This window comes from Falco rusticolus, chromosome 1 (assembly GCF_015220075.1).
Source record: "Falco rusticolus isolate bFalRus1 chromosome 1, bFalRus1.pri, whole genome shotgun sequence".
NCBI lineage: Eukaryota > Metazoa > Chordata > Aves > Falconiformes > Falconidae > Falco > Falco rusticolus.
Window position 1 is genome coordinate 8,059,938 of NC_051187.1, and position 16,758 is coordinate 8,076,695.

At 44.5% G+C, this 16,758-nt stretch overlaps 2 protein-coding genes across 7 annotated transcripts in view; one reads left to right on the top strand and one right to left on the bottom strand.

Annotated features, from left to right (window-relative positions):
- RECQL5 (RecQ like helicase 5) overlaps positions 1 to 2,046 on the bottom strand; it is a 39,767-nt gene extending 37,721 nt beyond the window's left edge. The window contains exons 1-3 of one of the 6 annotated variants that reach the window (XM_037408266.1): positions 1,850 to 2,046; positions 1,336 to 1,466; positions 9 to 130 (exon numbers count right to left, since the gene is read on the bottom strand). In XM_037408266.1, coding sequence (XP_037264163.1) covers positions 9 to 130; positions 1,336 to 1,456 — 243 coding nt within the window. In that variant the 5' untranslated portion in view covers positions 1,457 to 1,466; positions 1,850 to 2,046. The other 5 variants (XM_037408274.1, XR_005107524.1, XM_037408288.1 and 2 more) reach the window with 5 other exon arrangements.
- A 51-nt stretch (positions 2,047 to 2,097) lies between these two features.
- The window catches only part of LOC119157421 (SAP30 binding protein), a 31,457-nt gene continuing 16,796 nt past the window's right edge, over positions 2,098 to 16,758 (top strand). The window contains 3 exon segments of the mRNA XM_037408346.1: positions 2,098 to 2,269; positions 2,402 to 2,510; positions 5,624 to 5,671. Of these exon segments, the coding sequence (XP_037264243.1) occupies positions 2,139 to 2,269; positions 2,402 to 2,510; positions 5,624 to 5,671 (288 nt within the window). The 5' untranslated portion in view covers positions 2,098 to 2,138.

Sequence of the window (16,758 nt, forward strand, 5' to 3'; positions counted from 1 at the left end):
ACAGTTACCTGAATCAGTGCAATCAGAGGTGAAATGACAATGGTGATGCCCACTGCCAGAACTGCAGGAAGCTGGTAGCACAGGGATTTCCCTGCCCCTGTGGGCATGCATACAAAGACATCCTTCTCCCCTGCAAAGACAACAGAAGAAAGCTCAAAGCTACTGAATGGTGGTGAGTTCCCAGGGCTCTGACTGGAGGGGTGGGCAGAAAGGCTTGTAATTTGTGAGAAACAGCGTGTATGTGTGTGCACTGTGTGGCATACCAAAGAAACTTCATTTTTAGCTTCTGAAAGCATACCTGCAATGGATTCCTTCAAAGTGTCTCTGATTGCTTTGTAAACATTGAGAAACAGCCTTACAAAAGTACCAGAAGATACACAGAAACCAAGATAAAGCAAAGTTATTCACACTAATTTTTGTCCAGATGAGCTGCTTCCACTCATTTTACAGACACCCAGTTACCAAATTACCAGCCCCATGACAGATCTTTACCACATCCTTTTAAAGCTTATCCCAGAAAGGTACCTCATAAGAAATAAGGGCTGGAAATCAAAACCACATAGATATTATCATGCAGTTAGTAACTGTCACTGCACTAGATGGTATCCACTTCAAGTCAGGGAGATGCCAGTGCACGCAATGCTAACAGGTGGAGACACCCTGCTGACAGAGCACTGCTTTTGGCCGGTCCATCGTTAATAGCTGCTGGCGATATATGAAAATTAATTATATCGCGAGTGCCGAGTTTGACACTGTTCTGATTCACATTGTGAGACCTGCCAGGGCAGTGACAATTGGGAGCTTGTAGGTGTGAGCTGCCTGTGCGACCAACAGCGGTATGGTGGTGGATATAACACCAGCAAAATCTTGTTTCTGATAATGGTCGCATGATTTGGAGAACAGACACAAACTACCCTAGGAAATGAAGCCTTCTACCAGCATCATCTTTAACACAAGGACAGGTTTACTCTGAAAACGTATAAATGTAACCAGTTTTGCCCTCATCTGACCATAAACGTGCCTGCAGACACCTCCAAAGGAGATAACGGCAACACTGCACTTTAGCATTTCTTATTTCCTGGTCGATGCAATAGCAGCATTACAGAACCAGTGCAAGGCACAGGCAGGGCAAAGCCGTGCTCAGAGAGCTTGTGTGCAGCACGTGCTCATGCTCCTGTGCCACTGAACCGATCTCAAGAGCAGCGCCACGCAGTCCTGCCTAGTCCAGGTGATACAACTCCTCAAAAAAGGCGCGATACCAACTCCTGCAGCATCACCCCTGCAGGAAGATGGAAAACCAGATGCGCTTCCCATCTGTCCGATGCTGAGTCTCACCTCTCGCCACAGTCATGGTCGCGCTTTCCTGCAGGGAAGTCTTGAAGGACTCAAACCCGAAGACCTTTCGCAGTGCTTTCCGGACCCTGCCCTCCAGGCCCGGGGGACCCTCGCCGCTCATCGTAGAGAAGCTACGAAAGGTGACAGGAACCACCGCTAAACCCGAACGCCGCCACCCGCCTCCGGCCGCGGCCTCCCCGCCTGGTCGCTGCCTTCGCGACCTCGCCCACGGCTGCCCTGCCACGCGCCCCCTTCCTTGGGGCCTCCCCCAGGGGCGTCCCCCAGGCCCCTCACGGGAAGGGGGGCCAATATTATTTATTCTGGGACAACCCCCCCCGCCCTAAGGCGTCCCCATGGGGCACGGGCGCGGCCTCTGGGCTGGGGCCACGCTGCGCCCCGACCGGCCCAGCCGCCGCGGCTGGGGGAGTTGTATCCTTCCGCCCCTCAGCGCCGTCGCGCCACAGCCGTGCGCCACAGCCGTACCCCTCCGCCCGCGGCCCCCACCCTCTCGCACTTGGTCAGGGCCCGGCAGGTTGCTGTCGCGGCGCCGCGCGATGACGTCGTAAGCAATCTTAAAGGGGCAGCCGCCGCTCTCAGCGGTCGGGCGCCTTTTATCCCTCCTCCATAGGAATCCCGCTCCGCCTCGCTGAGCGGTCTCTCCCTTCGCGCTCGCGAGCGGCCGCCGGAGCTCCTCCCGCCGCAGCGCGAGCCGCCCCAGGCGGAATGAGGGGCGCCGTTGCCATGGCGACTGCGCGGGGCGCGCCATCTCCGCGCGCCGGAAGCCGCTGTGGCGGAGGCGGAAGATGGCGGCGGCGAAGCGTAGCGTTTCTCTCCCTCGCTTGGCAGTTTACGCTGAGGATTCAGACCCGGAGTCGGACAGCGAAGCTGGGACGGCGGGAAGCGATGGGGGAGCGGCCGCGGGTGAGGGGCGGGGGTGGTGTAGCGGGCGGCGCAGGGGAGCCCCCGGCCCGGCCCGCCGCCCTCTCCCTCCGCCAGGGGTAGGCCCGGCTCATTGCCATCTCCCCTTTCCTCATGGTTTTCCTTTTCCCCTTCCTCCTTAGGAGAGACAAGGAGGCCTGGTCTCGGTTGGGTACGGAGATGACGACTTCACCCGCCTGGATGGGGACGAGGAGGGCTATGAAGAGGAGGACGATGAGAACAGCAGCAGTCAGTAAGTACCTTTTCGCTCCAGAGCTTGCCCTGAGCCCTTCCACGTGTCGCAGAGGGTTTTCTCCCTCCAAAGAATGCTCCCAAGTGCAACCCATGGTGAACCCAGAGTCTGACTCCTGGTTGTGGGTTTCAGCACTTTCTAAATGCTTCTGTGCACTTTGTTTTTGATTCAAAAGCGTTTGCCTGTGAAACCCGTCAGCAGCCTGGCACAGCTCGTGTTGGCTTGTTGCTTAACTGGTGTTAGGGCCATTTGACAACCTTTACGGGAAAAAGGCCCATCGCAGTCAACACCACACCAAAATGAAAAATTATTCTTTAAGCATAGCTGACATGAGATTGAGAACCTTGGTAATAGGAACACACGGTCGCATGGTCAGCTGAAGGATTAAAAAGAATAAAGTTCTGCGATGTCTTAAATTATTCTTTTGTGTATAACTCAACCCACCCGCAACATCAGGTTATCTTGATGTAACAGTGTCCTGTCGAGACGTGAGTGGCTTTTGCGTGTCATAGGTGGCATGGCCTTCATAACCACCTAGATACTGAGATAACTGATGCTTTGTGAGACAGGGGCATGTAGCTCACTACCTTGGGTGCAGCTGTAACACACAAAGGGCGTATAATCCTGTCATGTGTCTGTAGAGCCAAACAATAATCTGGGGTGGGGTGGGGTGTCTCCTTTTTACCTCCTCAACCTTTTTCTGTACCACCATATTAAGAATGTCTTACCTTGGTCCGTGTTCCAGTCTTTTCCTCTACCACGTAGCCAGAAAAACAGGGCTGTGTTACTATAACCTTTCCTCACTGAAATCTACTTTGTAATGCGTGGTCGCTTATGAGACACTCGCTGTTTCCGCCATCTGTTTTCCCAAGTAGCAGACAGAGATTGGTCGCTCTTGTTCGTGCTTTTGTCCCGTTCTATACTGAAAAGGTGGCAAGCATAGCATTCAGGGGGCTGCCCCTGGCATCTTGCTTAGCAAGTAGTGAAGCTTCTTTACAGCTTTACTGATTCTTCTTTTTATATCCAAAACTTCTAGACCCTCCTTCAGTGAGATCTCTTTAGTTCAAAGGAAGTGGTAGGTGTGATACAGGTGCTTGTCAAGATCAGCTGTGTTTAGTTAGCATTGGCAAATGGGCAAGTAAATGGAGTAATCTTTATTGTGTGCACAATTTTCAGTGCAGGTTGCAGCTGTTCGTCATTGGGAGTACAGGTTGCTGTTCAAGTAATGGCAATCGAGTCACTCTGATGTCAGCCAGCAGATCCTGCATATATTTGTGGTTATAGAATGGATGTACACAGGGTACCTTCTCTCCAGTCTTGTTGAAGGAGAGCAATGCTTGAGTTTTTTTTGCATTAAGTATTCTTTGATCAGAATCGAGAGCTTCCTTGATACTGCTTGTGCTAGTAGCTTATACTGGTTATGAGTTGTTTTTTAGAATGCAGTTGTGAGTTGGACTCGACCTTGTGCTGGGTTTTTATCTAAACAACTCCTGTGCTTATATTATCTACCTTAACAGTGACTGAAAAGTCTCTGGTTGTGGTGTTTTGTTTGTTTTTTTCCAAAGGTGGTTCTTCAATAATGCTTCTTTGTTTGTTGATGATGTTTCAATGATATCCCCTGCTAGTTTAGAAGGTCTGGGAGCTGTTTCAGTTACATGTCTATAACATGGATGATTCGACCCATTGTTGCTTGTTGAAAATTAATTATCTTTATAATGTAGGTGGACTTGGAGGGAGAGGAACCTCATTTGTGATAAATGCCAAGTTACTTGGTACTATGGGTCTTTGCTAGTTAAAAACTTACTGTTACTAAACTTTGACAGTAAAGACTGAATTATGGCATATGTACACCTTCAGAAAGGTAAGCTGGAGAGTAGCTGAAGTGAAGGAATCTGATGTCTCACTTCTGCAGGATAGGCATATTAATTCAGGCAACTTAAACTTACTGACATTATTGTGTGGTCAATCTCTAGCTTGCCTTGCCAGATTTTGCTCCTGTGCTAATACTCTGAGGTGGGCATTTTGTTGTAAACTCTTCCTTTCAGTTGCATGTAATCATCTCACTTTTTTGTTTTCCCTTTTTGAAGCTGAAACACCAGTTCTTGTTTTGGGGCCAAAGTTGAAATTTGTGGCAAAGTTTGGAGGAAAAAAACATTCTGCTGAGTTGTGTGAGCATGAAAAACATTTTCTGCTCCTCAAACTTGTTTTGAACCCAGAGTATGTGTCTATGTCTAGAAACATAGGTAACTGTGAGACCCCCGGTGAAGTAGCTCTTAGGGCAGTGGAACAGTAGGCTTACCTACCAGTTGGGACCAAAGCTGGGGCTTACTTCTCACGTAATGACAAATTTTGCCAAAGGCTGAGTTGAGTGTTTTAAGCTCTCACAGGGCTTAAAATTTGCCCAGTGCTTTGGTTTCTTTCTGGGTCAAAACCACATTTCTGCGTAAAACATGAATGGAGTCTATTACTTAAAACAGTGACGTTTGTCAGTGGTTCCCTTCTGTGCAAGTTCACATCATCTACCAACGAGGCTACGAGAGCGCTACACAAATAAGAAAGATGCGGTGTCTGCTGGCATCACCGGATCCTTGGAACTTGGTGCTAGGCCAGACCCTCACCAAGCCTGCATGTTTGGTTGGATGGCAGGCCAGCTGTCTGGTCCTGTGTGTGCTGCTGATGTATGCTGGGAGTGTAATAGGTCTTGCAAATGCTGCTTTTTCTGTGAGTACTGCTAAATGGGAGTAAGTGCAAAAAGCCGTTGCCAGCTGGAAGAGACAATTTATCAACGACAAATGCTTTTTTTACCCCAGATCTGTTGCTTCATAGTTGTCTAGTTCTGAGCATTCAGGAGCTGGCATGAGTTTTACAGGGGACTTCTGCTACTGAGTAATGCTTTGCCTAAAGAAAAAAAACAAACCAAAAACACCAAAACCAAACAAACCCCTTTCCCCTGATGTAGGACTTGGTTTCTGGGTCATGATGGGTGGGGTGAAACTACCTCCTGTGGAAAGGGTCTCGGACTACTGCTGGGCTGCTGAATGCGAGCCCTTTGCTGTAAGTGCAGTTACTTGCCAAGCCTGCTCTTTAAGCTTAATCCTGTAAATTCTTGTCTTGTAGGAAGATGACGATTCAGAGACTGAAAAACCTGAGGCTGGTGACCTAAAGGTATTTGAAAGTGTGGTATGGTGGTGGGGGGGGAAGTTTAGTACAAGAGGAGTAAGTCTTAACAGCATGGCTTGGTGTTCGTTTGTGATCTTCCGTAGCTAGTTTCATACTTTCCTTTTTGTAGTTGTAACGTGTTTTGTTTTTTTTTTTAACTTTAGTTCTGGCTTCTGCCAAAAGTAGTCAACCAGTTAGGCTATGGGCTGAGTCACGATCGAGATCTGCATTCATGAACTCGGTCATCTTGTGCATTAGATCTGAGGGAGGTTTTCTGACAGCATCTCACCTGTTTTGCAGTGATCTGGGAGATGTAGTATTCAGTACAGAATTCTCTTAGGACCTGTGTTAGTTGCAATACTTTCTTTGTTTAGAATAACTTAATGAATAAATGTTCATATGCTCCTGGGTGTTATGAAATGTGTCAAAATCAATTCAGTTGTCTCCAACTCTCTTTCTGTCCTTCTGAATGAAGCAGTTCTTTAAAGGTTGATTGAAAATTAAGAAAGTGAAATAACACCCCCAGATGACAGCTGTTATAAATAGTTGAAGTGATGTTTATATTGGGATTACATCTTGTTTCTGTTGAACAGCAGGTGTTTAACAGCACATAGACACATGCATCAGGCTAAAAGCTGGAAGACAGACAAAAGACCAAATCCATTTGAAACTTTGTAGAGAACTGGGCTCAAATTTTTATGCTGGTTCAGTTCCTCGTGCAATATAAGCAGCCTTGTGGGATACCAAGTGAATGGCAATTGCAAGAGCCTTTGTTTTATCCAGTAGCTTCCTCAAGGATGCCAACAGTCTCTAAGCTCAGCTAAGGAAATCAGAGGACTGTGCTGCAAACTGAAATTACGTAGAGCATTTGAATTGGCTTAGGGCTTTGATAGGACAGGATGAAGGGAAATTAATGTGTCTAGCTATTCTGCTTAAATTAGTTTTATAGCAGCTCCTTCTTCCAGTTTCCACAATATTTTTATGGGTTTGTGGTGATACGCAGGCGAAAATCTTGGCAGCTGTATTGCAGCTGGTGAAGTCTTACATTAATGCCTTTGGCATACAGGTAGGAGGCACTTTGGCAATGGAATGTATTGTCTCCTTTCCTTGTTGCAAGAAAAATAAATTGGAAGAGACAAAAAGGTAATCTCTCACTTTAATGATTTTTCTACTTCTGCATTTTTGCTGTTGTGGCTGGTAAGCATGCTAGCAAGATGTTTCTGTAAAAACTGCTGGATTCAAATGTGTACTGTGAAAGAAGAATAGATGAGATTTCTTTGAAAGAGAAATTTGGCGTACATCACCACAGCCTCTGTAGTCGGGCCCTGTTGCAGTTGTATGCATTTCTGTCTCCTCTAAAAGGGCTCTGGGACTGCAGGGCAATGGAGAAAAGATCTGGCAAAGAGAGAAAGAATGAAATCGGACTATAGTAGCTCTTGTCTGTGTAATGCATTACGGAAATCTTACCACTGAATTCTGTGGCTACTGCTTTAATATGTTGCTGATGTTTCGTGTTGGCTTGTTTAAAATGCATCTTCATTTCAGCGAGTTCTGTGCGCCACTGTCTGGGTGCATTTTGACTTTTTGAAGAAGATCTGCAAATGGCCACGGAGCAGTGTTTCAGCTTCAGTGGGGAAGCAATGCATTAAAAGCATTTTGTATCTTGCATATACTCTGCAAGAACTGAAAATGTAAATTAGAGTTAAAAATAAATTAAAAAAAAAAAGTAAAATTCAATTCCTGCCATCCTAGCATGCCATGAAAGGTGAGGATTTGAGAACAGGAGGGAGGCAGAGCTGAACTATAGCAGTTTCAGACTTTCATGTCATCCTTAATAGATGTCTTCATACATTAGTGAAAGAAGGGAATAGCCTCCTCTGGCCTCTTGGGGTTTTTTTTCATTCTAGCTAAAATAGCCAGCTGGCATTTGGGGGAGAGATAAAAGCACACCTTCGCTATGCAGTGTACCGCTGGGCAGCCCAGTGCTGGGCTGGTAATGGAGCAGGCAGGTTGCTATGTGGCATTCTGTGGGGCACTGATGGAGTTGTACTAGCCATGCTGTTAAGAAATTCACTCGGGACGGGGGGAGATGGAACATCGTTTTAAAAGTAGTTTTACCTGGAGCAGTTACAAATGTTTCCTATCCTCCTTTTCCACCAAGTGGCAGTGTTCTCCTTGTTCTTCGTACGACAGCTAGTAAGAGTTGTAGCTACTTTTTACCGCACTTTGGGTTTACAGTGAGACACTTGATTGTAGCTTGCTAACACTTTCAGGTAACTTTTATTTGGTTTTGTCCCAGCTGACTGCTGTAGTTGGTTTTGCTCTATCAGTTTCATTGTAAGACATCACAAACCTGGAAACATGTTTAAATAGATACCACAGACCCTTTACGTATGGCAAGGGCTTTTCCAGGGTCTGAATCTGACTGTACACAGATGGTAAATCCTTTAAAATGCATGAATGAGATAAAACCATTGCAATTTATCAGCTAATTATAGTAATTTCAAGCCTTCAATACACATTCAGCATTTTCTCTCCTGTTTTGCCTCTCTGTACATATGGTGAATGAACTACTTTGTAATTATGTCTTGAATCATTGACCAGGACGCTTGAGCCAGATTGTGTGGAGGAGTTCCCTTGTTGCTAGTACATCCTGTGATTTGGCCTCATTCTGCACTTGGATAGTACCAGATGTAAAACCTCCAGAAGGTTTGGTTAGTGTGAGTTGTGGGTATAGACCGAGGAGACCAAAAATGGGGGATGATGTAAAAACTGTCTGGTAAAGTGATGATGGGAGAGTGGAATTTGGAGCCTGCCTCAGATGGCCCCACTGGGGACATATTTTTCTACCCCACTTACGGTGTTTGTATTTATCTCAGGTTTTCATCTTGATTCCAGAGAGTATGCCCTTGTTGATCTTGATGAAGGTGCATCTGTCTGTCTGTACAGCCCTTGTTCCTCACAAGAGGTGAAGTCCCATCTAGTCAAAGGGCTAGATGGGACTGCAGCTTTCCTGTGTTGTGTTTTTTTTTTAATTTTGCTGAGTAGCAAGTCACAATAAGCTTTTCAAGTTCAAACACTGTGGTGTCAAACTGCTGTCTTCGGTCTACTCTCAGAGAGATAGGCAGAGACTTCTCTATACACCTCTTTGGGAGTAGAAGAATAATTAAGCTTCATCAGTGTCTGAAAGTGTTTTTCCAGAGCAGATTTCTGGCCTGTAGGATTCACTGTCACTGAGCACCTGTGAGTCAGTCCCAAACACTGTGTGCTCACAGCAAAAAGCAGAATCCTCGTCTTTAAGTAGTCAAGTCTGGTTAGATATGTCACATCCTGTACCTGCATTTTGAAGTGCTTCAGGCACTCATGGAACTGGAGGTTTCAATCTAAATAAAACTAATTGCTTTTCCAAATTTCACGGATGGATGTGCACAGTCTCTGGAACAGGACATATTGGTGCCCAAAATCACTTTGGGGTCCCAGCTCTTAAGTGAGTGGTCACCAATCGTAAACAAGCATCTGTCTTAAAAGCACTTCAGAAACAGAGCCTTCTGCTCAGAAGGGAAAATAAATGGTCAACAGAAGCTCTTGGCAAAGGCGTGGCGTTGAAAAGATGGAATCCCACAGCTTGGATGGGTTCTTTGTGTCCTTTCCTCAGGTGATGGAGCTGTGGTTACAAAAGAAAGGACACTGGAAATAGGTCCGAAGGTTGGTGTTATGCTGGCAGTGGCGGTTTGGGATGCTGAGGGTTAGTGGCCCGTGCAGTGAGTGCAGGCTGCTTGGGCTCTTGCCAGCGGCTGGTTATGGTTACAGCCTTGAGGAAGTAATACGATGCAAGCCTTCAGAGCTTGCTAAAGGGACCAGCCCTGCAGCAAGAAGGAAAACAAAACTTAAATGAAATACTGACCTTGTGCTCCAAGTCTCACCTGGGGGATTCTGCATGTCATATTGTAGGGCTGGATGCATAACAGGTTGCAAGTGTTGATCAAGGACAGAGACCAGCCCTGCAGCTTGGCTTACTGGAGTTTTCACAGGGGGAAATCATTAACTCTTGAGCCTTGATTGTGGTATCAGGACTAGCTAGTGCAGGAAAGCTAATAAATATTGCCACTCCCTTGGCAAGTGCATGCCTCACACATGGTAACAGTTTTTCAAAACAGGTGGCTACCTTGACATTTTCCTTTTCTGGTTTTGTTTTAAGGGTCCCCTCTGCATCATTGAGGCATTGTATGGTGAGGCAGCCAAACTGGGATCTAGCAGAAGGGTCTCAAATCTTCAGAGGAATACTATGTTTCCACCTCTTGATAATCATCAACTCTTTATTACGTTTAGCTTTTACTGATCCGGCATACCTGTAATTTCACTGTATTATGATGCGTAGGTGTGTACTAATACTTAGATAGAGGCTTTTGATTGCAATGCCTTTTTTTATCTTGCCTGCCCATTAACCTGTTTGTTTGAATACCAAAATTATCTTGATTTAAAGTAAAAATGGTAAGTGCTGAGAACCAGTAAATGGGGGTGTGTGCAGTAATGTAATCCCTGTAATTAGCTTATTTTGATAAGGCATATTAATTTTTCTGAATTCAAGATGCATTCATCAAGCCAGATTCTCAAAAGGTGCCTGAACCTAGGCAGCAACTTTCACCTCAAGTATAACTGTTTTGCTCCAAAGAAAGGGAAAAATTGTGTTTGGGAAAAGTTGTATTGTTAAAGCACTGCTGTTCCATTTGGCAAGCTGTATAAAAGGAGCTGGCTTAGTAAGCTTTAGAAAATAATTTAAATCTTATACTTCAGTGGTGGTAAATTATGCCAGCTTGATTTCCTAAGTTGCTTAGGAAATATCAGGCATTGAGAGGTAGTTTTAAAAATTCTACTTAGAATATGTTAAAGGTCATATAACTGAAGAACATGTTTTAAAACTGCTGTGCCATGCGAAAGCCGTGCACTCTGTGATGGTTCGAGTGGCTCTGTGGATATTGCTAGTCTTGCGGTGGCCGGATCTGGTAGGATATAACTTATTTATATGTGTGTTGTAGAAAGGCACTTCTAGTGTCTCATCAGAAACAAAAAAAATGTATGTTCTTTATTTTTTACCTGCCCCTCTTGGCTTTTTGATGCTGTCTGGGTGAATATTGGCCTCTGATGGGCATAACTGGCAAAAGAGCAGCTGTGTTTTAAAAATGGCTTTGCGTTATGTGTGGCTGTGCTGCACACCTCTTTGTAAACACTTTCAGAGTGTGAACTGTGTTTCCAGAGCTAGGTTTAAGATAGATCTCCAGCTTGTTTCGCACTCCTTCCTTTGCCCGTGAGCATAGCCTTAAAGGTGCCAGTGATAAGCACTGCAGTCTTAGATTCATCTTTTCTGTATTCCAGCTTCTTTATAATTGTGTAAAATGCTGTTTGCACTTCCAACTCTACGTTATTTTCCCCTTGTTTTAGGTTTGGCACACTGTTTGCCAGCACTGAGGGAACCGGAAAGTCTGGCAGTGTAGCAGCGTTACATGCAGAGGGCCTTTAGAGGGAGTAATGGTTAACTCTGCTTCTAAGGCTGCCCTCTTACAGTGAGTGCTCAGCATTAAAATACTTGATAACCTGCTTCCCATTTTTTTAACTAGGTGGCTGACCTTAGTTATTGCCAGAAAGTCACAGAAAGTGGTGAAACAATTTGGCATGCAGGAAACAAAAAAAGTTTCGCATGTGGCATCACCCAGTATATTTCTGTGTCTCCAGCTCCGTCTGCCAGGGAGATAAATCACAGTATTGTTGGTCTCTGAAGCTGGCTTACCTACTTTAGAGCTTCTGGCTTCAATCCAGCTCTTGAGCTGTTTGGAAGATGAGACATGTCCATGGGCATGCTTGTTCCTTCCTCCCCGCCAGGCATACATGCTGCGGCAGACTCTTCACTCCCTCCAGTACTAAATACCACAGATTATTGACACAGGTGTGGCTTGCTTTTCTCCGAAGGAAGAGCCAGGCTTTTTCTGTTTGTCTTTAAACTTGAAGAAAAGTCCTTTCTGGAGCTGCTTCCCCTTGCATATTTCACCTGATAAAGGTCTAAGTTCTTCAAGTCCAGTTCTGTTGTTGCAATTATTTCTGTCTGCTGTACTGAAATAGTCTGTTCTGAATTTCATGTTGGTGCGTGTCAGAGTGAGAGTTTGAACAGTCAGCACAGATGGAGGATTGCCTCAAATACCAAAAAATACCTGAAAATAGCTTCTTCCAGCTTCCCTATTCTGGGTGCCGAAGGACCAAAATCTGCAAAAACTGTGGGATCCATTCATGGACGAGCGCATATCCCAGTGAGGATACTTGCTTTTACACCTTGCCTCTGCTCCAAACCAGGAAGAAGAATTTTTAGTATTAGGGAAGAAAGCTTATGCAAGAAGTTAATTTTGTCAGCTCTCCTGAGCCTTTTCTTTTGCTGCTGTGAGGCTTAAGATTTCTCACAGCCCAGATTCACTTTCTACTTGATTCTGCACTGCAACAGTCCGTTAAAAATCAGTGTAGCTTGACACCTCAAGCTCTGTCATGCAGTGTTGCTATTTAACCTCTGAATTCCTGTTTGAGTGTAGGAAGCAAAAGTGACTTCAAAGCAGGATTTGGGGGCTCTGCAGAGCAAGGCAGGTCTCTGCAGACCATGGTAGCTTTAGGTGGCGAGCACTGGGAGCTGTGCTGCTGGCTGCGCTCACTGCTGGTGTGCTCCCAGGGGCTGTGCCATCTTCCGTGCAGACGGTTGTACACACTTACACCACTGCAGCCTGGCTGGTGTCCGTGCTGTGGAGAGGCTGTATGCTGTGGTCTGGTAAAGCTTGTGCACAGGGTGATCTGCAAGTGTTAAACTTGAAGGGCCCCTGGCATCAGAGAGGAAGAGAGAGGAAGCACCCAACAGATGCAAGTAGCTTTGGGACCAAGGTGCTGTCGAAAAGCAGCTGTTATTAACTGGACCTCCATTTGGAAAGTGAGAGTTCTGGCACGCAGTTCCTTGACTGGAAATTACTTCTAACAAATAATCTTTGTCAAATATTGAGATAGCGTATGTCAGGTGAATGGAATCGAGTTTCAAAGAAGCTATTTGAAGGTGTTTTATGCTATGAATGCTTCCCTTCTAAAGCATTTTCTCACTGAAATATTTTGCCAGGTCTTGGTTGGGGTTTTTTGGTGTTTTTTCAAGGAAATTGAAATGAAATCAAGGTGGAGCCTTAGACTTAATGTAGCTTGAAAAGTAAAAGGCAATGTTCAGCTACACATTCTTTGTTTTGATGAGGTGCTTAAGGAATGTCTCAGGAGTTGACTCTTTCCTGGTTTGGTCTTCCTTCCCTTTTTGTCTGTGACAATAGTATCTCAAAATAGGTGGGTTTGTAAAGACTGTACATGTGTCACTCAAGGTTGGATATATGGGGTTGTTTTTCCTATAGGTGGCTTATTTCTGAGCTGCTGTGCTTCTCTTAGTATGTAGATCGTAGTTTCTACAGTGTTTTTTTTTTTTCTTAGTTAAATTTCTTACCCTGTACTGGGCATTTTGCCTGGAACCGTGTATCAGAGCTGGCAAACAGGATATGGCTGTAGGAAATGTGCTTGTTTTGAGCTTTCTCTTGGGATTCTCCTCTCTCACAATACAAGAAAAAGGGGGGCAGGAGGAATAAAAGCACTGTACTTCTGTTTCCTTGCTTTCTGTTCCACGGACTGTGAATACACTTGACATGGACTCTGTTTGCTGCCCTCAACCTGGTAGCACACCGACAGCAGGTAGATCTGCCGAGCAAGAAATGAAACGGTTCTTGTCATGCACTTTTAATATTAAATGAGAAGTTTCCAGTGTTCTCTTCCCGGAAGCACATCTGATGTTTGTAGAAAAGGAAGAACATAGTTGCTAGCATGTTCCTTTAAAAAGGAAAAGAAGAAAAAGAGGGGGAAAAAAAAAAAGGATGTAAGCCAGGGTTTGGAGAGGTCTTTCTCTTGCTGGCTGCATATAAACTTTTTACCTGCTTGCTCTGGCAAAGCCACTATCAGCTTAGATAACTCTTCTAATAATTTATGCTGTTACAGAGTGTCTTTCCATCATACTCAACAAATGAGGCTGTTAATATGTTGGGACTGCAGCAGATAGTCTGAACTGTGGGGAGGAGGAGAAATTACAAAAACTCATTGCTGGTGCGTGCTCAGATGAGAGAAATCCACTGTAACAACTATTACAGCAGTAGGTCTGTCCACTGGCTACTAGTGGAAGGAGTGCACTGAAAAATTCTCTGCATTAATATCTTCAAACTAATCCACTAGCATGACAACAGTGTGACTGGTCTATATGTTTTGTGGCTGTCAGTTTAAGTTGGTGTTAAATTTATTTATGTGCAAGCAATCAGGTGGAATAGTTGAGGAAGAGAAGAAATTCTGCCATGCAAGAACATTCTTTCTAGAAAAAAAAAATTATTGAGGGGTACTGTGGAAGCTTCCTAGCTACTTCTTTTTAACAATAACTGGAAGTCACCAGAAAAATGAAGCTGCAGGGCTAAGCTGTCTGCAAGTCCAGGAACACTACTGAGTGGTGGCAAGTCTGGCATCAATTTCTCCACCTCTTTCAATTTGCATTTTATTTAAAGCAATCAGTTTCTGGGTCTGTATCTTTCCTGCCACCCTGTTCAATCATTTCTTCTTGTAGTTTGAAGTGCACCTGTACTAACGTATGCAACTGCTTATATGAGAAATTGATGGTTGAATTTGTACCTCTTAGTGACAGTTAATGCTAACATTTTCGATGTGAGCTTTGTACTGGCTTTATGGATCTTGTTTCAGGAAGGATTTAGCAAGCATTGTTGTCAGTCAGTCCATTCTTTCCATTAAATAAAGCTGTTCTGGGCAAGCCTTTCCAAATTTGAATTCATTGGTCTCAAATTCATATTTTGCTTCCTTCCTTTAATCTCTGTTCCACACTGTGAGCATTGTTTGGTTGTTTTTATTTTCCATGGAACCTGAGCAGAGACTGTTGGTTGTTTTTTTTTTTAATGTAACTGAGTGGAAACACTCTACAACTGAAAAGATGGTTGGTATTTCACCTCAGCAAGGCAAAATCTCAAGCCAAAATGCAGCGCTCTCTTAACGCGTGTACACACACCCCCATGCCCCTTCAGCTTGCTGCTCTTTTTTAACTGATTGTGATACGTGAAAACCGAACCATCAAGCTGGCTTCATATCAGTCGGGCTCTTGCAGGCAGCGTTGCCTTGCCCAGGGCTTGGAGAAAGCATTTGTCTTGGAAGTAGAAAAAATGGAAAACCTTTTCCTGAACACACGCAGGAATTACTGTATGCTGCTGTGCAGAATTGCTCTTGGAAGCACAGAAATTGTGACTTTACGTTAGCAGCCCAGTTAGATGTTATAAAGTAGGGGTGTTTTCTTGTTGTTTTTTTTAATACTTTGTCTTTGCCTGTAGCAGTTTGCGCCCTTCATTAGTCTCAGGATCAGGGAAAAGGGGGTTGACTCCTGCTTGTCTTGCTGTCTTTCAGTCTTCTTCCAGCTTGGCTCTGAACCATCACGGCATCCCTTGACTCCTTTCAGTAGGTCTGCTGGAGCAAGGCTGTCTGGCTTTAGGCCCTTAAACAGTTGATCTTGTGAAATCTAGGCTGCAAAGTAGGTAACAGCCAGAAAATCAGCTTGCTGAGTGCATAAGAGAAATAAAGTACAGTACTGCTGCGCTTTTTTTTTAACTCAAACTAGCTATTCTTAGACGTCATCATGTAACACTAGATGGGATAAAATAACTAGAGGATAAGAATGAACATGGAACATCTATTTTTTTTTCCTCTGAGTTTTGTGTTTCCGTGATAGTAGAGAGAATTTTCAGCATAACTACTGTGTCCAGGCTGACTTTGTGCAAGTAGAGAGAGACTGGCTGCAAAAGCAAATTCAGAGATGTTCCTGTATGGACTTTCAGAGGTGAGGCTTGTGAGAATTGTGCAGTGTTGGAAGGTGTCACTAGTGAAGTCTTCACTGTGTTAGTTTTTTTGAAAGTGATCGGGATCCAAATGGAAATGAACCCATTAAATGATGCTTGTGGCTCTGAGATACTTGAAAACTCTAAAGGCTTTAATAGCTTTCATACGTTTGCTCTGATAGAGAGATTTGACATAAAATCCCCTCCACTTGGAACCACTCCCCTGCTTGATGTTGTGCTAGTCATGTGAGGTGATTCATAGCATACTGGATATTGATGATGTAGTAATCTACAAAAAGATCACCTTTCCCTGAATGGATTTAGGTAACCTCCATACTTAAAATCCAGTTACTTTCCATTGTTTAAATGCCTCGAAGTTCCTTTAGAAATCCCTCATCTGTGTGTAAGTATTTATTCCCTTTCCCAACCAAAAGATAGCAGCTGTGCAATGTTTATTGTACCTTGTTTCTCCACCTGGTGATACTCTGTTTCATTCAACTTTATATTAGATTAGATCTGCAGAATTTTGGTTTTAAATGCTGTCTTTTCCGATCAGTTCATCGTATTCACCATGTGTCCTAGACTTAAATTAGTCTAAAAGGGACTGTAGGACAGTTCTTGTTGAGTGATTACTCCACTGAAGGTTTTTAGACTGTCCTTAAGTTCTGGATCTTCAATAGATACTTGGAGGTTTGAATAAGACTTCTTAAATCTCACGTCTGCCAAACTCTGTCTTTGGTCAAGTTTTTGATACTTTCCTCACCGTAGCATTTGCCAGTAAACTGAGCAAATACGAACAAGCACTGTAGGAAGAGTTGGTCATCCCTTTGTTTTCTGAAGGCATTTAAGAGACTTGAAAGTAGTCTGACTTAATGAAAAGCTGTGTTGATGTCTTCAGCTTGTTAATGATGGAGCAGTGGGTGTAGGTACACAGTAATTCATCAGTAAGCAAAATTTATATCCTCTGGGCAGTGAGGTGTGGCTGTAATATGTTAGTGAACTTGTTTTCTTTTGCTTGGTGTAGCTCTGGGGTTTCTTGATGTCTTGGCTGTGGCCTGGGGATGTGAAGATGAGGCTTGCTAGAGCAGCTGTGGTGAAATGGGTGTGGGTGATGAGGCCAGGGAAATACACGGCGGCAGCCCGCTGGGACTGGCTTTATTTAGCCTG